The sequence below is a fragment of the Molossus molossus genome, unplaced genomic scaffold (assembly GCF_014108415.1).
Source record: "Molossus molossus isolate mMolMol1 unplaced genomic scaffold, mMolMol1.p scaffold_m16_p_19, whole genome shotgun sequence".
Lineage (NCBI taxonomy): Eukaryota > Metazoa > Chordata > Mammalia > Chiroptera > Molossidae > Molossus > Molossus molossus.
This window is the reverse complement of record NW_023425354.1, coordinates 24,416,032-24,438,146: the sequence shown is the minus strand read 5'-3', so window position 1 is coordinate 24,438,146 and position 22,115 is coordinate 24,416,032. Positions and strand designations below refer to the sequence as shown.

Genomic DNA, 22,115 nt, shown 5'->3' with positions numbered 1-22,115 from the left:
TACATATATTTATTAACCAATTAAAAAAACCTAAGCCCCAGAGAGATAGCTGATAAACTTCCAAGTCTTCTGAGCTACTGACAGGCTAGAATCAGGGCTCCCAGCTCTGGGTTCTGAATTTGGGTCATTTCTTACTATATGGTCTTGCCTGAGTCTTGATTCTAGTCTAGGTCTTTTAGATACAAATTCTTGTTGTCTTAGCTGATTGATTCTATTGTAGGAAAGATAGAACCAGTACTTTCTAAATCAATCCACACTTGCCTCCAAACCCCCATGGAAATCTGACTGTTGGTGATGCTGTGGCTTCAGAACTCCCGAGAAATGCCATGGAGTGGCTTGTACACTCCTTCAGCGACAGGGGACGGGACTACTTAATTGCTGCCATGAGCCACATGCATTTGGTACTCAGAGTGAAAGAGCCTTGTTTCTTGTATTCTTTGAAGACTGACCATTACTTTCTGGAATGACCTGATGCATTATCAAAACATTCACAGAAATGCAATGAGACGTTCCACAACAGAGCAAGTACCTCCCTCTCCTTACATAGAAAATATTTTTACACACACACCCTGTACTTTTCAGACAGAAGATGGTTGGAAAATACATAATTCTACTTGAGTGAGTCTATGGATGATCAACCTGGCCCCTTCGGTAGTCCTGCTGTCTGTCACTTCTCCACGTCTCCCATCAAAGATCAGATCCCTCCTTCCCATCCACCACCACTGTGCCCTGTATAGACCTCTATGAATAACAAGGTTATCTTGCCCCTCCCCCCCACTAAATTGTGTGCTTCCTAAAGGCAGACATCTTGTTTAATTAACATTTAGAAACTTGATGCCCAGCACAGTGCCTGGCACAAAGCAGGTGCTCAAAAATGTTTGTTGGAGGAAGATAGCAATGCATAAAATCAGGGATTCAGTCCTTGGCTGCTCATCCATTGTTGTTTTTTAATTTAAAAGGGAAGACCCTTTTTATTAAACTTCTACACTTGACGCTCTTTCTTTCGGAATTCTAATCACCAAACAAGAACGTTTTCCTGCTTGCTTAAAACAACCCACAAATCAAACCACGAAAACTACTAAAACATCACTATTGTGATAGAAAAGGAGGCAGAAGGTTTTAACATAACGAAAACTATACCTGCAGTAAAGAAACCAAAGGGAACTGCCTCTGGTCTGGGGCCCGGCCATCCAAACGTGAACCAAAGCTCTTTTCTGAGAGGGTTTCCAAAGGGAACCTGCCTGGCGGGACCAGGAAGCAGCTCTCTTTAACTTCTTAAGTACAAACAGACTCAAAGCCCTAATGATCACAAACATACCAAGCAATCATTCTATTTTAAATAGCAGAGGTGCATTCCACAGTGGCCTGCCCTCCCCTTCCCCAGGTTCTCTTCAACAGGGCCTCCTTATCAGCCCCGGAGCCCCAGACGGTGTGGCGGCACTTCTGGTTCATCCACCCCATCGTGATCAGGTAGGCCAGGGCGAACACCAGCAGGATGATCAGGACCATCACCAACAGCCGCTCCAGGACCACCGTGGTGCTGCGGGGCAGGGCCAGGTACCACTGCTTACTAAAGCAGCGGCTCATGCACGCCTTCTTGGAGAGATAGTTGTTTTTATTGCCAAAGCACCCTCCGTAGATAAAGTTATCACAGGAGTTCTTCTTGGCATCAAAGTACCAGCGTGGTAAGGATGCCCGGCAGGGCCCCGTGGCCACCTGGGCAGTGCAGTATTCTTCGTAGTTGAAACTATCGCTGGAAGGGTCGTCAACATCCTGCCTTCTGGGAACCCCTGGGCCCGAGGAATCGGCTCGATCCCTGCTGGTGGCCGGATCACCAGTGTTGCCATGAACACATTTCTCAAGACACCTCTCCTTGGTCAGGTAGTTATTGCTGTTCCCGCCACAGCCTCCATAGACAAACTGCTGGCAGGACCCGCCGGTGGCGTTGTACCACCACCTGTGCATGGAAGCCAGGCACCGTCCCACGACCTTCGGAACTCGGCAGAAGTCGTGGATGTCCCGTTCCCCGGCGGCCTCCTTGGCCCCGGAGAGGAGCAGCGACGCCAGCAGGGCGAGCAGCGCCCGGCACCGCCGGGGCCCACGCGGCCGCGCCATGGAGGGCTCCCCTCGCCCCGCAGGCGACGCCTCCAGCCCCTGGCCTGCGGGGTCTCGGTCCGGGTGCCCACGCTCAGGTCCAAGTCTCCCGAAAGGCCCTTCTCAGGACCCCCCGCCTCCTACGCCCACAAGGCTGGAGCACGCTCCTCACTGGTCCCTGGGCCCCCAGCGGCTCCCACCGTTCAGAACCCCGTTCAGAAATGCCTGGTGGGCGCCGGACCCAAGGGCAGCCACCTGGAAGGAGCCACGGAGGTGGCCGTTGGCGGCGGGGAGGGGCGGGGCGCACCTGGGGGGCGGGGCGCACCTGGGGGGCGGGGCGCACCGAGCGCAGGCGCCTGGCTCATTGTTGAGTAAAAGAAGCAAGAAGCCGCAGGCTTGAAATGTGTCCGGTGCTCTCCCACCGCGCACAGAACGCTCTAGTTAAAAGGCTCCACCTTGTAGAAGCGGTAAGTAAACATGTCAATGATGTAGAAAAGAAAAATCAATGAATTGTTCATCAGGTATTAGGCAAATCCCCACTCTGGCCCAGGCACTAGCTGATGACTAGGTATAAAAAGAAACGTCAAGGGCCCTGGAGGAGCCTGTAAGCTCGGTAGGAAGAGGCTGGCCTATGATCAAGTCACTAAAGCACTACGGGTCTCAATGGAAAGGAAGACTGAAACCGAAAATTGGAAAGCCAAAAAAAATATACCAAAGACAGCTCTGGTAGAGGAGTCTACGGGAAAACCAATTCTGAGAATTAGCAGCACACAGCCAGCCGGGAGCGCTGGGTCGTTAGCACGGAGAAGAAGGGCTCCTCCGTGTCAGACAGGGTGGGAGGTGACTGGCCTCTACCGGTAACGTTCTGGACACTGAGCCTAGACCGTGAGCACTGGACTCCCTGTGCAGATACACACTGGGGTCTAGGAGATAAACACCAGCTTTGGCATCGGGCAGAACTGAATCTTAGGTCCACTAACTCTGCGGCCTTGGCCCCAGCATGACAAGCCTCAGGATTTTCACCTGGAATAGGGGCGGATGACAGTGCCCACCTCACTGGGGAGGCTGGTGAGGTACTTATGAGCACAGTGCTCACCACAGAACCCACCACGGCTGACTGTTTCTTTAGTTCAAGACCACACAGCCAGGGCCAGGGCCGGGTTTCACACCCGGTCCTCCTCATTCCAAAGCTCATGCTCTTAGATGCTTGCTGCCTTTCTGGGCAAACTGCGTGAGTTGACATTAATTGGATATCTGATATGGGCCAAAAGGCAGAACGCAACTCTTCTGATCACATTATTTGGGCGTTTCTGTTTTCTTTTTTCTTTCTTTCTCTTTCTCTTTCTCTTTCTTTTCTTTCTTTCTTTCTTTCTTTCTTTCTTTCTTTCTTTCTTTCTCTATCTACCTACCTACCTATCATCTCTATCATCTCTCTATTATGTTTATATTTACATACATATAAATAAAATAGTTCCTTGTGGCTATGATAATAAAAAATAATAAAAGCTAGTCAATGTCAGACAAAGGGAGGAAGAAATTGGTGCTGCTCCCCATGTTTTGGACTTTGGCGAGTAACCCCAAACCTGAAGATGGGAAGGATGGTTTAGTTTGGAACCTGTTGTGTCTGAGTTCCTGAGGGTCATACAAGTACAGAGGAAAGTACAAATGGCAACGACATCATAAAGGCATTGTCAACAGGGACCTGACTACTCGCGGGAGACGGCAGGAGGTTTAGAGCACGGAGGCGAGACATCAGAGCCACAGTTCAAAAGTGTGTGGCTATTTCTCCAGACGTTGTAAACAAGACAGAGCAGCACCAAAACCAAAGCAGCAGCAGAGGCAGACCTTGGGAAGATTAAATGCAGTTTATCAGTCAAGAAACAGAACGCAAACCAGAGCTGGGCCCAGTTCATGAGACCCATGTGGCTGCTTGGAAGTAGAGTTGAATTAATATTCTGAAGGACTAAGTGCTAGCGGTAGAGACAGATGGTGATGGCCTTCATTTCCAGCAGACAGACAGTCGGGCTCCCGCTTTCCTGGAGAGGACCAGATTCTTAGATGGCACAGAGCCCTTCTGCCTACCCTCAGGAAGGACGTGCTCTCTTGGCTCCTCCCTCTCCTGTTCCTGCAGCTGCCTACACCAAGGCTCCACCCTCCCACCCACATCAAGTCTTCAGCCATGTGTCATTCCATTTGCCACCCATGTGACTGATCTATGTGTACACGGAGGGGGGCAAAGGTAGGTTTACAGCTGTGAGTAGGCGAAACACAGAGTTTATGCTTGTATTATTAATTTATTAATTGCTGAATTATTTGTCTTATCTTTATTATTGTTATTATTTCACATCCCTACTTACGACCTCTCTCTCAGGGAATGATGACTGGTAATTAAACCAGTGACCAACCTGCACGTCTTTTTCCATACAAACAACTGGAAACCTGCTTTTGCCCACCCCTGTATACACTGATAGTTGGATTTCATGGGCCCCCTTTCTGGTTTCATGGCCTCCGTGCATATCCACGCTACTGTTATCGCCTCTAAATCTGGCTGCTTATTTCTCAATAAACAAGAAATGCATCTTCTTTGCTGATGAACATTTTACTGATTGGTGCCCCTGGTACTCTCTCTGGTGCCGATCTGACTCTTCTGCGGGGGACTTCCAGTGTGCGTGCGCGAAGACAAACCCACAAAGAAGCCCCAGTAGAGAGGGCGAAGCGCAGGGTATACACACCAGGCTTCACAGGAAACTGGCTGAGGGCGTGGTTCATTCCACTGTGAAGAGCAGGCACCTTGGTGAGTCTTGAAAAGCACCAGGTAAACAAGGGTGGAAGCTCCCATCAAGCAAAGGACACAGCATGGGTTGTTGATTTATTATTTTGGCTACTATGTCAAAACGCATTGGCAGCAAGTAGCAGAAAACCTGGACTCAACCAGCTTAAATTTAAGGAGATTTATTATCTCACAGCACAAGCTGTCCACGGGTAGGCAAGGCTCCAGGCAGGGTACACGAGGGCCCTGACCCCACCTCCCTGTTGCCCTGCCTGCCTTTGTGGGCTCGGCTCCATCAGCAGTTCCAGGCGGCACAGGCAGGCGTGCCAGTGACCAGGGGAAGAGAAGGGACCATCTCCTCTCCTCCTTGTGACCCTTTCTAGCAGCAAGGGAACATTTCCCTTAAATGCCCTAATAATTTCTCATCTCACTGGTCATGTGCCTGCCTCTGAGCCTGTCGCCTTTAAGAGGTATGAGATGACCGTGATGGCTTTAGACTCCTTGGGTTTTGCCCCCTGCGTGGTCGTGTTTCTGAGAGAGGCCATGTGAACAAAACCAGTACTCCATCAAGAAGAGGAAGAGACAGATTGTAAGTGGACAGCCAACAGGGTCTGCTACAGCCCAGTCTCTGCACATAATACTTTTTGTTCTAAAAGAGAAAGAACAAAAAATGAAAACAAAACACGCTATTAGAATAGGACCAGGCTCAGAAAAATGACTGTTTCTGGGCAAAGGACTTTGGTGACAGAGTGACCCAGTTATAAGGAAAACCTATAGATTTAAAGAGCTGGATGCCTGTGGGCAAACAGCTGCAGAAATATCAAAATATCTCCATGCAGCCATTAGACAAGGCTGGTGTGATGAGTCCTGCCATGTCAGGCAACTCTGCGCTCACTCTCGGAACGGGTGCAGTGTCAGAGATGACAGCCACTGTGATCTGTACTTTGTATAGTTTTAAAGGGTTGGTGATTACTAGATTTTTTTTCTTTATTGATTTTAGAGAGAGAGAGGAAGGGAGAGGGAGAGAGAGATAGAAACATCGATGAGAGAGAACATCAATTGGCCGCCTCCTGCGTGCCCCCCACTGGGGATTGGGCCCACAACCTGGGCAGGTGCCCTGACCGGGAAGTGAACCAGCAACCTCTTGGTGCATTGGTTGTCGCTCAACCACTGAGCCACAGGCCAGGCAGTGATCACTAGATTTAATTGTTGGAAACCTATCCCTGTAAAAGATAAGGGATCGTCGTCATGAAACTCTCACATACACACTTATAAATAGAGCTAGTCACTTATTTTTCATGCATATTAAACCATTTTTGCTTTCAGTAAAAATCACATTGATAATAAGTAATTAAAATGTAGGCATTCATTTTGAGAAGAATCACAGTATATGGAACCCTATACCCCAACTCTCTGTCTTTGCTTTCCGATTTCACACACCTATGAAAGACAAACAAACATGCATTTCTGCTGCAGAACAATGGGCAGAGCGGGGGCTGAGAATGGTTATTCCCACGGGTTGAGCCAGAGGAATGCTTACACACAGCTTTGTTACGTTCCCTGGAGAGGGTAAGTGCTGTGACTGTGTTCACTGCTGAAAACACATGGCTTTTGCACTGAAGCCGGGACTGATGGCGATGCTGAAGAGGGCAGCCAAATGCACCCAGAGGTGGGCTCAAGTGAAAGTATCAAACCAGCTGCAGGAGAAAAGAACCACGGGACATCTGTTGTGGCAGTGTATTCCCTGAGGTCACCGAGGCAACTCCGAGTATCCAGCACATTCCTGGTGGGCAGACTGGACTGGACTGGGTTGCTATGGGAAGGGGTCACTCTCTTAAAGAGAGGCGGACAGGTTAGCATGTGTGTGGGCCCCTCACACTGGGCTCAGAAAGCTTTTCTAACTCGCTAACCACACAGCCTGATCCACTGCATTGGTTCAAGACTTCATCTGGAAAGAAATTTTATTTATTTATTTTTAATATTTTTTCTTTATTGATTTTAGAGAGAGGAGAAGGGAGAGGGAGAGAGAGGTAGAAACATCGATGAGAGAGAACATTGATTGGCTGCCTCCTGCATGCCCCCCACTGGGGATCGGGCCCCCAACCCGGGCATGTGCCCTGACCGGGAATTGAACCTGCGACCTCTTGGTGAATGGGTTGAACCTCAAACACTGAGCCACACCAGCTGGGCTGGAAGGGAATTTCATTTTATTTTATTTTTAATTAATTTGTTTTTGTTACAGATGTTTCTCCTCTTTCCCCCATTGACACCCTCCTCCCTATTCCCCCCGCCCCATCTCCAGCTTTGTTGTCCATGTCCATTGGTCATGTATACATGCATGTAAGTTCTGTGGTTTATCTCTCCACCCCAGCACCTCATCTTCTGAGGTTTGTCAGCCTGTATTGCTTAGTATAATACTCTCCAGGTCCCTCCATGTCATCTCAAATAAAAAGAGACCTTTCTTTCTTACAGCTGCATAGTATTCCATTGTGTATATGTACCACAGCTTTTTTATCCACTCATCTACTGATGGACACTTGGATTGTTTCAAGATCTTAAATATTGTAAATAGTGCTGCTATGAACATAGGGGAACATATATTCTTTCTGACTGGTGTTTCAGGCTTCTTAGGGTATATTCCTAGAAGTGGGATCACTGGATCAAATGGCAGTTCAATTCTTAACTTTTTAAGGTAACACCATAGTGTTTTCCACAGTGGCTGCACCAGTCTGCATTCCCACTAGTAGTGTACTAGAGTCCCCCCTTCTCCACGACCTGGTCAGCACTTGTTGTTTGATGATTTGTTGATGGTGGCCATTCTGACAGTGATACCTCATAGTTGTTTTAATTTGCATCTCTCTGATGATTAGTGATGTTGAGCATTTTTCATATCTCTCTTGGCCATGTGTACGCCCTGTCTGGAGAGGTGTTGGAAGTGAATTTTAAAGGGCACATCCCAGATCTCTGCTCCAGGGAAGGTTAAAGGAGAATCCTGCAATGCTGGTTGACCTTCCTCCCACATCAAGGCTCTTCGGAGCCAAGCAAGGCACCACCCTCTCCTCGTTACCTGAATGATGTGCGCCCAGCGGCAGCAAAAAGTGCTTACTGCCACTCAGCCCTAGAAACAGCCCCAGCTGTATACATCATCCTTTCCTTACAACAATATACCAAAGTGATTCTATTGATGTTTCATACTATATTGCTTTAAAAAAGATGAAAAGATCTCAGGCACAGCTTTAGTGGGATGGGGTTGTAGAAAAAAGAAAAAAGAAAGTCAGGGAGTCCTCATTATCTGGGTTTTCATGATTGGAGTCTCCACCGAGTTGCCGGGTTTGAGAGAGAAGTAGATTCCCAGTCGCACGAGCATCCTCATTACTGAATTGACCACTTAGAAAAATCAGTCCCCATTCAAAATCAGTCCCCACTTAACACCAGCGCCGTCGTCAACATCATTACAAGTCTCTCACTGATTCTTGGACAATCCAGTCTTATAAATATACTCTGTACGTTGATTATAAAGTAAATTTTCAGATTTCCCCCCCAAATGGAAGATGTTATGAAGTTACAAAAGGGCTGTTGATGAACTACCGAATCACAGGCAGAATTACTGGCGAAGGAGGATGCAGCAGGAACGAGCCAGGCGCTCTGCGGAGGAAGAGATCCTTTCGGGGTAATGACAGCTGAGGTCTTATGGGAGAGAATGCCAGGCATACCAACGGCATTGGGGAATACTGAAAAAAATCCTTGAATTTTACAAAGATAACCCTCTTCATTACTATGCTGAGAAAGTCAAATGTAACGTGACAAATATGTTGTGAAATCATGTGCCTTTGTCAGAAAAATTAAACCAGAGGGGGAATCAAAACACAATTCATTCTTCATTTTAAGAATTAGTGCAGTCATATATATATATATATAAAACCATTTTCCCCCCAAATTTAAGTAAACTACATTTATTTTCATTATAAAACCTAAGCCCTCGATTTTTTAAATCCTCACCTGAGGATACTTTTTTATTTATTTTCAGACAGAGTTGGGAATGAGAGAGACAGAGAGACAGAGGAACATCAACATGAGAGAGGCATATCAATTGGATGCCTCCCACACGACCCCAACCAGAGCTGCGGACCAAATCGCAACTGAAGTACATGCCTTTGACTGGAATCGAACCCAAGACTCTTTGGCTGCAGGCTGATGCTCTAACCACTGAGACAAACTGGCCAGGGCTAAGCCAAAATTTTTTTTTTTATCTTCACGCAAGGATATTTTTACATTTATCTGCAGATAGAGTGAGAGGGAGGAAGAGAGAGAGAGAAACATCGATGTGAGAGACACATCGACTGGTTGCCACCCACATGACCCCAACTGGGGCCGGGGACAAACTGCAACTGAGGTATGTGCCCTTAGGGGAACCGAACCCGGGACTCTCAGGTCTGCGGGCTGATGCTCTAACCACTGAGCAAAACTGACCAGGGCCAAGCCAAAAATTTTTAAAAGACGTTTTGGTCCCCACCTTAAGAGAATTCACTGTAATGGCTTTTTTTTTAAGGTATCTGTTATGTTAAATAAGATGGCCCTTCTGTAAATGATCTCTTTTCGCTGGGTTGCACTTTCTCGTGCGAGACTGGAAGAGCCCAGCAGAAAGCATTCTCTGGTTTGAGAGCACAACTCTGTCCTCATGGTGGTGTCAAAAGATGCCCACCACGTTTTGAATCCTTCTCTCGTCTTGAGGGTGCTGGGTTACTGATTTGCTTCTAACAAACAGAATAAAACAGAAGTGATAATGGGTGTCTTGGGTTGAGTATGTCTTCCCCTAAAGAGAAAATCCATGTCCACCCAGAACTTCAGCACGTGACCTTCTTTAGCAACGGGGACTTTGCAGACACAGTTAGTTAAGATGAGCTCACTGTGGGTTAGGGTGGGTTCTAGTCAATGACCGGTGTCCTCATAAGAAAGCAGGGAAGACAGCTGTGCTCAGATGGAGGCAGAGACTGCAGTGGTGCAGCTTACGCCTAGGAATGCCAAGGGTGCTGGCGGCTACCAGGAGCTGGGGAGAGCAAGGAAGGGGTCCTCTCCTAGCGTCCTCAGGGAGAGCATGCCCCCGCGGACACTCTGACTTGGAACTTCTTTGAGAGAATACTTTTCCAGAGTGTAGGCACCCAGCTTGTGGTGCTTTGTTACGACAGCTCTCAGGGACCAGACAGGGGTGACTTTGGAGACTACGTCGTAAAAGGCATGGCTGCTCCCTCTTTGCCCCTTCTCTCTCCGATCCCTCACTCTAGGGGAAGTAAGGGGCCGTGTCATGAAGATCTCAAGCAGCCTACAGAGGCCCTCATGGTGATAACTGAGGCCTCCTGCCAGTGGCCACAGAGTGAGCCTTCTTGGAAGTGGCCCTTCCGGCCCCCGTCGAGCCTCTGCCCAACAACAGCTCCGGCCCACATCCCGACTGCACCTACTTGCGAGCCCTGAACCTGGACCCCATCGAAACGCTTCCAAATTGCTGACCCGCAGAAACTGGGTGATAAGAAACACTTGTTGTTTTCAGCCACTGAGCTCTGGCATGACTTTTTATGCAGTGGCAAACAATGAATACCTTTGTTCTCTCGGATATAATTTCCTCATCTCCGACTCCCGAACATCCAAATGCAATCGAAACGCATTTAGAATTGAACAGAGATTTCTCCTCCCAAGGCTGTTAAAATTCTCCATAACTTCATTTCCACAGCGTATCCACCTCCTGTTTCTGGTAGATGCAGAAGCGAGCTTCTCTGTCCCACCGCATTCTCTCGCTCACAGAGCTCTGTCATCTCGGGGATGTCATGAGTCTACATCGAGGGTGGTTGCCATTTCCATAAATGAGATTTACTGGTCTTATTACATTAGCTATTTAAAAAATGATCTGAAGCCTTTCCTATCCCTTTGGAAAATGCCCTTGGGTGCCAATCCCAATGCTGGCATTCTGTGCAGGGAGGTTCAGAGGGCGCTCGAAGGGTGCGTGTACGTGGACACAGCGGTCTCCGGTCTCCTGTCTCTGGTCTCCCGGCTCCTCGGCAAGACCAACAGAGGCAGCTGTGCGCTCTGGCTGCGGTACCAGCGAGCAGACGAAGGGAGGGGGGCTGAGCACGGAGAGACAGAAAACAGTAGCACAGGGACTGCGGCAAAGGTTCAGGCACAGGTCACTGCCCCAGTTAACAGCTTTATCCGGGGACGTGAGGTCCTGGGCAGAGAAAGGGATAAGGGAAGGGCCCATCATGGCCCATCAGGTAGACAAACCCTGAAAAAGATCATTACACGCTGTATGGTAAGGACAATAATGGAACTATGTATAAAGTTCCACAGGACCCAAGAGGAGACGAGGTGAGCTTGCCAAATGGTTTTTTATTTTCTTATTATTGTATTTTATTCTAGCATCTCTTTCCCTGCAGGTTTGTCTGTCCTTGGAACTTGTGTGGGAACCACCTTTAAGGTGATGGCTGCAGCCATTCGATGTTGAAGGAGCAAGAGGAGAAACAAATCCACGTGGGTTTGGGGCTCGGTACAACGGGCCCATGCCCCTGGGCTGAAGGCTCTGATGGACACGTGTGTGACGGTCCTGCCGGGGGCTGTCTGTGCTGCAAGGTTCCAAGTGCTTCATACCTGTCATTCCTTAAACCCTGCTTAACAACCCAACGAGGCAGGTGCTGCTATGCCCATTTCACAGCAAGTAAACTGAGGCACAGGGAGAGGCAGAGCTGGATCCCAAGCCTGCCTTTCTGTCTGCAGACTGTGTCCTCTTTGCCACCGCTGATGGGGAATGCTGATACAATATGGCACAAGGCAGAATTTCAGGCCTTTTAAGCAAACCACACCGTAGTAATGCTGGTGAAGTCGCCATTCAAACCTGTGTCTGGGCTTGGTAGACATGTTAAAAGCAAGGAAATAAGGGCGAGGCCAACTCAGCTGTTTTGAAGTTGAAATAAACCAATAGAATAATTTGGACCGTTCTAGGAGACTCGGCATGCTGGCCGGACAGGTTTGCTTTCAGTGCCAGCTGCTAAGAGGAGATTCTGAGTCTCGAATCAGCTACACTGTATCCGCCCTTCCCTCCTTAACCAGGGACTCCAAATCACTCTGTAAGTGGATAAAATTCTTAACCAAGAATGAGAGAGTCGGACAGCGAATACTGCCATCTGTTTTCTCTGCAGGAAGTCTCTCCCGAGGCAGATGGAGTGCCTGCCTCCTAGGGACCCTCCCCTTTCCGCGGGTTGAAAGTTCGTCTTGTGGCCGGAGGGGCATCGCTTCCAGTGAGCTGCGCGTGGAGAATGGACTTCTGACTATTCGGAGACATACAGAACGCCACTGTCGTTTTATGTCTGTCATGGGGGGGGGGGGTGGTCAGCCTCGTGTAGAGTCCCCCCCAAGTTTTTTTCAATGTCATGGTCACTTGGGATATGATAATAACATATTTTGATCCCATTCTAAGAGGCACCTTTTTTTTTTTCCTTATAAAATCTCCGAAGTTGCTGTGTGTCCTCCCTTGTGAGCATCTTCCGGTCACTGTCATCTTGGTGGGAGCCGTGACCTGGTACATAAAATAGGTGCTTCGTGGAAGGGCTGGGGTCCTGGGAGTCAGTGAACTACGGTGTTTGTGAAGCTTGCGGGGTGCACGCAGGTGGGGGCTCCTGGATCCCGGTCACTCCTGTGACTCATCTGCGACACCAGGAAGGCAGTGCTGCCTCCTCGGGTCTCAGCCACCTCGTCTGTAAGACAGAGGTCCTCACAGCACCGCCCTGATGAGAGACTCTTGTGGCCTGTCTGCCTTTACATCCACGAAGCACCCGTCCTCCAATGTGACATCGAAGAATCTTCGTCACTGCTGTTGGCTTTACAGGGTCGGGGCTGGGGGAGGCATTTACCTTGGTCACAAAACTTAAGGGGCACCAGAATCTCAGCGATCAAGACACATAATGCTTTGATGCAATCTCTTGAAGAAGTCAAAATGAATGAAAAAATAACCCAGGGTAACCAAAATAAAACTTTTAAACACAGACAGGATCTGGCCTTTTACCGGAACGACACACCTTATCGCCGTGCCCTCCTCTGCCCTGCGGGATCCCGTCTTGATTTAAAAAAAAAAGGGTATACATCTTGATTTCTCAGTTTTTTTGGCAAACACCTCACTTTCTATACCCTAGTCCCGACTCTGGTTACGTTTCTGACGCTAGACCGATTATTTCTAATTGTGCCTGATGGTCACTCCCCTTTACGCCTGCACGCATTGGGGCAGCCCCCACCTGTGCCAGGGGCCGTGCCCGGCTCTAGGGAGTTGGTGATGAGACACAGCACTGGCCCGAGAACACTGACAGCCAGACAGATATGTACCCTCTGTACTCCTCAGGGGTGTTGCAAAAGCATGCATTCGCTGGCTCGTTCCACAGTGCTCAGGGAGCATCCCCTGTGTCTGTGCCAGGCACGCAGCATGTACCAGATACAACAGGGAGCTCAGGAGGAAAACAGTCACTTCTACGTGGGTCAGTATTTCCTAGCAAAACACTCATTTGCAGCGGCCCGCCAGGAGGAGGTAGTGAGAAATCCATAAGGAATTCCAAAACCGCCACGGCTACTTCCAACGCAGTGCCTGGCACGGTGCCTGCACCCTAAACACACTCAGTACGTAAATCTTTGGAATGACTGTTAAACCGAAGAATGCCTGGAAGTACGATGGAGATGACGAGCGTATACTTTGCCCACCTGGATTCCCTTGTTGGCCCTGGATGCTGGGCTTGGTGCAGCGCAAGCATCAGACTTTGTAGTCGACGGATCTGAACTTTAAACCTGGCTCCACCACTGATTATCTGTGAGACCTTGGTCAATTTGCTGGCTCTTTCTGAAACTATCTCTGTGAATAAGGTTAACAGTGCCAAACTTGCAGGGCGCTGGTGAGATCAGGCGTCTGCACAGTGTTTCGAGTCTGGCTAATAGCAGATACGCAGTGATGTCTATTTCTTTCCTTCCCACTTGGTTTCGGAACCTGATGGAAGCACAGGCCGGGAGGCCCGAGCCGACCCCGGGCAAAGAAAACCATCTGGAAAAGGAGCAGTGAGGATTCACAGCTGCGGTCCTGCCCAGGGCTCTGACCACACAAAGAATGGGACCTGTCTGTTTCCCTGTGTCAGTACCTTGTAAGCAAGTTGGATGTGGGTTCTGAATAATTCAGGCCCATTTCCACACGACAGTCACAAATGGATTGGCTTCTCCAGGAGAGATGCCAAGCTGGGGTCTGAAGAAATGTGGGCCTGAAGACATGCTTCAGTGTCAGGAGAAACACCTTGTGAGACGGGGAAGTCCTGGGTGCTACAGCAGAGATGCAAATCGGGGCTGTGTCATGAAAACAAAAGTTAAACCATAAAATGTCACTTCATATGCAATTTAAGAGAGATCTATGAGAAATAAACTTTAGAAAAATGCTCACATAGATCAATGTATTACAGGTGCCTGGCAAAACATTCCTACGAAAATATGCAGTACCGTGGATGTATAAATCTGTCTCGAGTTTTATGGTTCCATATACGAAGTTATAATGTATATAAAATAGAGCAACATGGAGAACCAGTTCATTGCTTTAACCGGTGGTGGTCAAATGGACTTGGGATAATCCATCAAAGTTACATAGCCTCGAAGACCGTCTCAGAAGGATCCAGTGGCAAGGGCAGGTCTGGGCGAATTCATTTTATAGGGTGGCAGGCGGGTGGGGATAGACTAAGGTTGCTTACCCACCTGCAATGGTCCGGGTCTCCGTTAAGCACGTGACAGCCATGATCTCGCTTCAGCCCTCCCTCTTCACCCCGATTCTATGCGACAGGTACCACTGGCCCCATTCCTCAGATGGGAGAACCGACGCCCAGAGGTTGAGCTACATACGCGAGCACGCAGGCAGCAGACACTGCACCAGAACGGAAGCCTCATGCAATCAAGGGCCTTGTCCAGCACTGTACTCTGAGCTCTTAGAGGACTGCCCGGCACACAGTAAGTGCTCAGTTAATATCTGTTGAGAGCGAAGACAGAAAACCCAGGTTCGGCTGATGCGTCAGGCACGGCCTTTGCAGTGATGAAGGAAGGAAGGAAGCGGCTCACCTGCACAGTGGGGAGGATCCACGGGTACAGTGAGGGGGCGCCTCTGCCAGGGAAGGTTACGGAGACCTCCGGAGAAAGCCCAGTGTTGGGAGCACGCTGCCTCTGCGCCCAGCGCTGCCCAGCCCCCTCCTCTAGTCTGGGCTCTCCCGAACGGCCCGACCCTGTGCTCTCAAGGTCGCCCAGAGAAGCCAAGCGGAGGCAGCACTGGGTCTAGAAAAGCCTGATGCTCGGAGGCACCAGAGCCAAGCCTCAGCCCTGCCTCTTACTAGAGATAAGACCTTGGAGAGGACACCTCAACCCTCCCGCCCTCAAGTCCTTGTCTCTGAAAACAGTATATTAACTCCCATCTTGTTCTCATCCAGGCCGGGCAGGCGTCACAGGCTGGACACTGCACACGTCCACGCGCCGGAGCCTGTGATGTGAATGGCGGCCCTGGGGCTGTGCGACACGGCAGCCCTGCTCCTGGATGGAGCGCAGGACGAAGAGGCCACAGCCGGAGCCTGTGTTCGAACCAGCTCTGCCACGTGCAGGCTGTGCGGTCCCGCCTCAGTGTCCTCCCTTGTAGAGGGGAACACAAGGAATGTGTATCCGATGTCCAGCTGGCATGGCTCAGTGGGTTGAGCATCGTCCCATGGATGGAGAGGTCCCGGTTCGATTCCTGGTCAGGGCACATGCCTGGGTTTCAGGCTTGATCACCAGTAGGGGGCGTGCAGGAGGCAGCTGATCAATGTTTCTCTCTCTCCTTCCCTCTCTCAAAAATCAATAAAAACATATTTAAAAACAAAACAAATAAAGAAATTTGTACCTGGTAGAGTTGTTTTGAGGATGAAATGAATACATGTGAAGCACTTAGAAGGCATGTAGTAACGGCTTGAGAAATATTTTATTGTTATATTTTAATATGTGATTTTACCACTTTAAATTCTGTAGTAAACCAACCTATTTTAGGGTCAATTTTCCTTACTGGGTTGGAAGCTTCTAGAAGCCAAAATGTGTGTCCACTTATCTATCTACCACCTTTCTCCTAGTGTGGGGTAAATACTGGGCTCTGGATAAATATATGTGGAACTCATATCAGCCAGTAGTTGACAAATACAATTCTGAGTCTCTCTGACCATGTCTCATCATGAACTATCCTCTTCTGCTTCACAGATTGGAGACATTGAGCCAAACACCTCTTTGTCTGTCTTGGTGAAAAGGTTTCAATTCCACTAGACTTTTCTCACCCTTAGTCCCAACTCAGATCCTCTCATTTTAAGAGAAATGAACAAAGAACATTCTCTCCTGTCAGTCAGAAATCCACCCAGAACAAAGGCCCCTATCAGAAAGCAGGATTTTATCGCTGTCCTTCTTCGCGTCATACAATTAAGTAGAAGAAATATAGAGGCTACACTGTCTGCCCAGGACCCAGCATAACACAGCCTTTGAGCCTGCCAGGGGTGGGGTTAGAATCAGGGTCAGGGAGGAACATGCTTATCTGTGTTTGCAGGACAGGATGGGGATGGGTGGACCCTCCGTCCAGCTCCACTCCAGCGGAGTCCAGCTCAGAGGGTGGGAGATCGGGTCTGTCTGTGGTCTGCCCACGGCAGCGGTGAGTGGAGGTGACTGGCCGCCCAAGAACTTCCAGACCCAAAGACCCTATTGATTTTCTCAGTTATTTAGAAATTTGGGTAACATTTTTAAGTAGTGGGTACCAGTTACAGTACTATTATAGTACTGGGCATTTGCTCGCCTTTTATTTAATTTAATCATCACAGAAATTAAGGTAGGGATAATGAACTTCCAGATTTTAGACTCAGAAAGGTTAAGTAAGTTGCCCAAAGTCACACAGCTAAAATTCAAATGCAGGTCTGAATCTAAATACTGTGTGCAGGGTTAATTAAACATCTGGGCTCTGGAATCGGAAGGATCTAGATTTAAATTCTAGGTCTGCCTCCGAAGAGCTGTGTTGTATTGGGGAACCTATTAAAACGTCGTAGGTCTCTTGCCCAGCCGGTGTGGCTCAGTGGTTGAGCGTCAACCCAGGCACCAAGAGTCGCCAGTTCGATTTGTGGTCAGGACACATGCCCAGGTTGTGGGCCTGATCCCCAGTGAGGGGTATGTAGGAGGCGGCCAATCGATGTTCTCTCTCACTGATGTTTCTCTCTCTCTCCCTCACTTCCTGTCTCTCTAAAATCAATAAAGGAAAAAATCAATTAAAGAAAACCACAACACTTCCGAGGTCTCGGTCCCACCCCATGCAGCATGAGAATAAGGCTGCGTTCCTCTGAGTTGCTGCGGAGGTTACCTGAGACAAGGCATCTGGATGACCTGCACAAATTTGGCCACAAAGCAGGTGTTTCTTCGCATTCATTTACTTATTACTACTTTTTCAATGTACTACTCCTACAGCATGCCATTTCCATAACTCAGATGGTCCCGTTTCCCTCATTTTTAAAGAGAACAATGGCATTGCAAATGTTTTCATCTAGAAATTCTAATCTGCTTCACCTGTTTTATTTAAGTAAGAAAGGCTCCCATTTAGAAACAGGTGGACTTTATCATATGTCCTTGGAAAAATTGGAAGGGGGTAAGTAGATAGATGGTTCAATAGAGCTGGAGTCTACTGCGAGACATCCGCCTGACTAGTAATATATTAGTTGTTTAATAAAAAGAAGAATATTAAAAAGGTCCTGGTGATATTTAACTGTATAATAAAACCCATAGAAACTGCTAGATAGAGCGTGGGCGATGAAATACTGCCACAGCCTAATAATGCTGGAAGCCACGGTGCTGCCACCTGGACCTGGGGCTCCTCGGGCTGTTCTGTGTGCGGCTGGTCCGTCGGGGTTTGGGGGCATGGTGTGAGCTCGGCCGCTGTCCCTGCTTTGGTCAGTAGCCCCCGTCCATGTGCCCGAGAGCTGCTTCCTGCAGGGTCTGCCCCGTTGAGCCCTTTAGTGGGTGTGGCTGCCCACAGGGAATGCCCCCAAACCCTCCCTGAGGCCCTGGCCCTTGACTTTCCTGGGCCCAGGTCACCGTGGGCACCTTGACTCCAGCCAGCGCCTTGCTCCGTCCCCAGCTTCGCTCCCACTCGCTGTGTCCCTGTCCGGGGAGCTCTTACACCAACGTGTTTCCTGACTCAGTCTGCACTGGCCCTCAGGCACACTTCAGACATTTGCCTCTGGTCCGGGCACCTGACCGCGGTTGAGAAGTACCCTCTTCCCACCAGGATTCTGGGAATGTTCTGCTTGCTCAGTGGGTCTTTCCTTTCATCGTCCACCCTACAGGAGTTAGTCTGGCCAACCTTCATTCCAGAATGAGAAACCGAGGCCCAGGTGAAGGAGGTCACAGTGCAGGGTGGCAGTAGCTTCACCCCGGTGGGCACGGTTCGTGTTCAATGAGGTCAGACTGTCTCTGGCCATTCAGGAGACAGGACTGGGTCCGGACAGCAGACGGCACTGAGTTCTGGCTGGAACACGTTCCTCTGGGGGGTGCATTTCCCTGCTGCTTTCGAATGGGCAGCAGGTGGCACACCTCTCAGGTTTATTAGTCTGGCGTGGTTTCCAGGGGCTGGTCTCGTGGGAACCTCCCGTTTTGCTGGGGAGTATGGGTGAATGGGAGAGCTAGCAGGGAAGTCACTGCCTAGTGACACTGGGTCAGAGGAAGGCAAGCTCTGCTCAGGCCGTCTTCCCAGGCTGCAGAGGGTGGTCCGGGCTCAGGCCATCTTCCCAGGCTGCAGAGGGCGGTCCGGGCTCAGGCCGTCTTCCCAGGCTGCAGAGGGCGGTCCGGGCTCAGGCCGTCTTCCCAGGCTGCAGAGGGAGGTCCGGGCTCAGGCCGTCTTCCCAGGCTGCAGAGGGAGGTCCGGGCTCAGGCCATCTTCCCAGGCTGCAGAGGGAGGTCCGGGCTCAGGCCGTCTTCCCAGGCTGCAGAGGGCGGTCCGGGCTCAGGCCGTCTTCCCAGGCTGCAGAGGGAGGTCCGGGCTCAGGCCGTCTTCCCAGGCTGCAGAGGGAGGTCCGGGCTCAGGCCGTCTTCCCAGGCTGCAGAGGGCGGTCCGGGCTCAGGCCGTCTTCCCAGGCTGCAGAGGGAGGTCCGGGCTCAGGCCGTCTTCCCAGGCTGCAGAGGGCGGTCTGGGCTCAGGCCGTCTTTCCAGGCTGCAGAGGGAGGTCTGGGGGCTCAGGCCGTCTTTCCAGGCTGCAGAGGGCGGTCTGGGCTCAGGCCGTCTTTCCAGGCTGCAGAGGGAGGTCTGGGGGCTCAGGCCGTCTTTCCAGGCTGCAGAGGGTGGTCCGGGCTCAGGCCGTCTTTCCAGGCTGCAGAGGGAGGTCCGGGCTCAGGCCGTCTTCCCAGGCTGCAGAGGGCGGTCCGGGCTCAGGCCGTCTTCCCAGGCTGCAGACGGCGGTCCGGGCTCAGGCCGTCTTCCCAGGCTGCAGACGGCGGTCCGGGCTCAGGCCGTCTTCCCAGGCTGCAGAGGGCGGTCCGGGCTCAGGCCGTCTTTCCAGGCTGCAGAGGGAGGTCCGGGAAGGCAGAGGCCCCACATCCTCGCTTCTCCTCCTGCTCTTTTAGAAAAGGGGATGTGGTACAGGACACCCAGGGGCACCCGGCTTATAACCTGCTAGAAGGAGTGGAAGCCATTTCCAAGCTTCAGATGATGCCCACAGAGGATTCAGCAAAGTGGGGAATGGCATGTTCCCTCACTGACTGAGCCCATGGTGTATGCCCGGTCAGTGTAGCAGGTGTGTGCCCGTCAGTGTGGCGGGTGTGTGCCCGTCAGTGTGGCAGGTGTGTGCCCGTCAGTGTGGCGGGTGTGTGCCCGGTCAGTGGTGCAGGTGTGTGTCTGGTCAGTGTGTCAGGTGTGTGCCCGGTCAGTGTGGCAGGTGTGTGTGTGGTCAATGTGGCAGGTGTGTGCCCGGTCAGTATGGCAGGTGTGTGCCCGGTCAGTGTGGCAGGTGTGTGCCTGGTCAGTGTTGCTGGGGCGTTATACACTCAACTCACTTAATCCTAACAACTGCCTATAAGGAGAAGTTATTTTCACCCCATTTTATAGAGGAGGAAACTAAGGCACAGAGGGTTGTGGAACTTGCTCACGGTCACCGGAGAGCCTGTGTTCTCACGCTGCCCATCCTGCCCTTCGTTCGGCAGGGTGGGGGGCTGCGAGCCAAACTCCACTGGAGAGGAGGGAAGAGAGCGCTTTGGATTCATACCCTGGGTGTGGCTGGGACTCATTCCTGCTGCTTTGTGACCTTCCAAAATTACTTTATCTTCGTTTCCTGCTCCATGAACTGGGGGGGGGGGGGGGGGGTAATGCCGTTCTGAAGAGTTACTATGACGAGGGGATACAATATCTAGCGTGGCCCACCAAGCCCACTGTGGGTGTTCTATGTACGTCAGCTCTTATTATCATGGGGAAGGTACTTTGTACAACTTGAACTATCAGATGCTTTTTAGCTTCACTGTGGCAAGAATGTAATACGCACCATCATTTAAGAAAAGGAAGAAATTGGTGACAATGACTATCACATACCACTGACTGCAGGACACGTCTCAGTTTCAGTGGTGCTAAAATGCTAAATATCCTGTTGCATACCCGAGTACAAACAGCCTAAGAAGAATCTAGAGCCCCCCGCCTTCACCACCACCACAGCATGGCTGGAGAGCAGTGCAGACAAAGACCGAGCGTCAGTGTATGAGGAGTGCAGAGCCCAGACAACAGGGCACCGAGGGGTCACACCCAGGGGCCCATCGGGGCAGGCTTTCTGCTGGTCAGCAGTGCATGAAGGCCATCAGGCCTAGCTAGCCTCTCCATTATTTGAGCTACAGAGTTTTAAAACAGCTAAATCTGGGCCCGGCTGGTATGGCTCAGTGGATTGAGCGTCGTCCCGTCCCATGGACGGAGAGGTCCCGGGCTTTGATTCCAGGTCAGGCTCGGTCCCCTCTAGGGGGCGTGTGGGAGGCAGCAGCTCGTTTCTCTCTCACATCGATGTTTCTATCTTTCTCTCTAAAAAAATCAATAACAACATATTTTAAAAAATAAAACAGCTAAATCTGGCTCTGCCTTGGAGTAAAAAGAAATGGTGACAAAGAGGCGTGAGGCATTCCTTCAGTGGACCCTTAAGATGCCAACATGTGGACAATCTAAGTAATCTAGGAACAGGAAGAGACCACAGGGTATGGGAGAGGAAGAAGCAGGGAACGGAGAACCTGAAGACTCATCCTGGCTCCAGCCTTCCTGCCCAATTAGCTACAGGACTCGGGCTGCTTGTCCCCCTTTGGATTCAATTACCCTGGCGACCAAGGAGGGGATGAAGGAGAAAATAATGAGGTTTTTCTAGCTCTCAACAGGTATGTGTCTACACCTAGGGCAAATGTGCAAGGACTAAACTAAAAATAGTATCAGGAAACAGGACTTTCCAATGCTTTTAAGCATTTCCAACCTGGCCCTTTGATGCTTGAACTTTCTACCCGGAAAGACTGACATGCTGGCGAGAGCTACCTCCTTAGTGCAGGCCCAGCTCTGAGGCGGGTGAGATTTTTCTTACACCCCACAGCAGTGAGAGAGATGCTCCATCCCAGACGCTGGTTTGAGTTTGTTTTCCAATGTCAATTCTGGTTATTGAAGCGGTCACCCCTACAATAACAGAGGAGCGAGACCTTTCGACAAAACAGCAATGACAACTCCTCAAAGCCCCGGACGCTCACCGGAAGTCCACGAGGAGCCTAGAAATGCTTAGTACAAAAGGACTGGCAGTTGTCAAGTAAGTGGCCACCGAGGAACAGGAAAACAATAACATGATACACAGATCCCAAATAAACAACTAGAACATTCACAACAGCAACAGGAGCAGCATAAACACTAGACTTCAACGCGCACCAGCATCCCTGTGCTTGGTCCACACCTGGGAAGAACACAAAGGTGAATATGCCACAACCCCTGTGCCCAGAGGGTTCTCTCTGGGACAGAAAGGACGCATGCAGACCCCTTCACTGCAAGGCGGACTGTGCGGAGTGCTGGGGTAGAGGGACCACAGAAGGCTACTCAGAGAAAGGGGAAGCGCTGATTCAACCAGAGAGCTTGTGAAAGATCCGTGGCGGGTGGTGGACAGAGAGGGACTGGCTGATGAAACAGTTTAACAGGGGAGACAGGCAGAACTGGCATTTCTAGGTC

The 22,115-nt window shown here is 50.3% G+C and overlaps 2 protein-coding genes across 3 annotated transcripts in view; both read right to left on the bottom strand.

Annotated features, from left to right (window-relative positions):
• The window catches only part of CA10 (carbonic anhydrase 10), a 460,283-nt gene that overhangs the window by 190,173 nt on the left and 247,995 nt on the right, over positions 1-22,115 (bottom strand). The gene's annotated exons all lie outside the window — the stretch shown is intronic.
• Positions 1,336-2,115, bottom strand: LOC118633980 (kunitz-type protease inhibitor 2-like). Its single transcript, XM_036268295.1, has one exon. It carries the CDS (start codon positions 2,113-2,115, stop codon positions 1,336-1,338), a length of 780 nt encoding a protein of 259 aa, XP_036124188.1.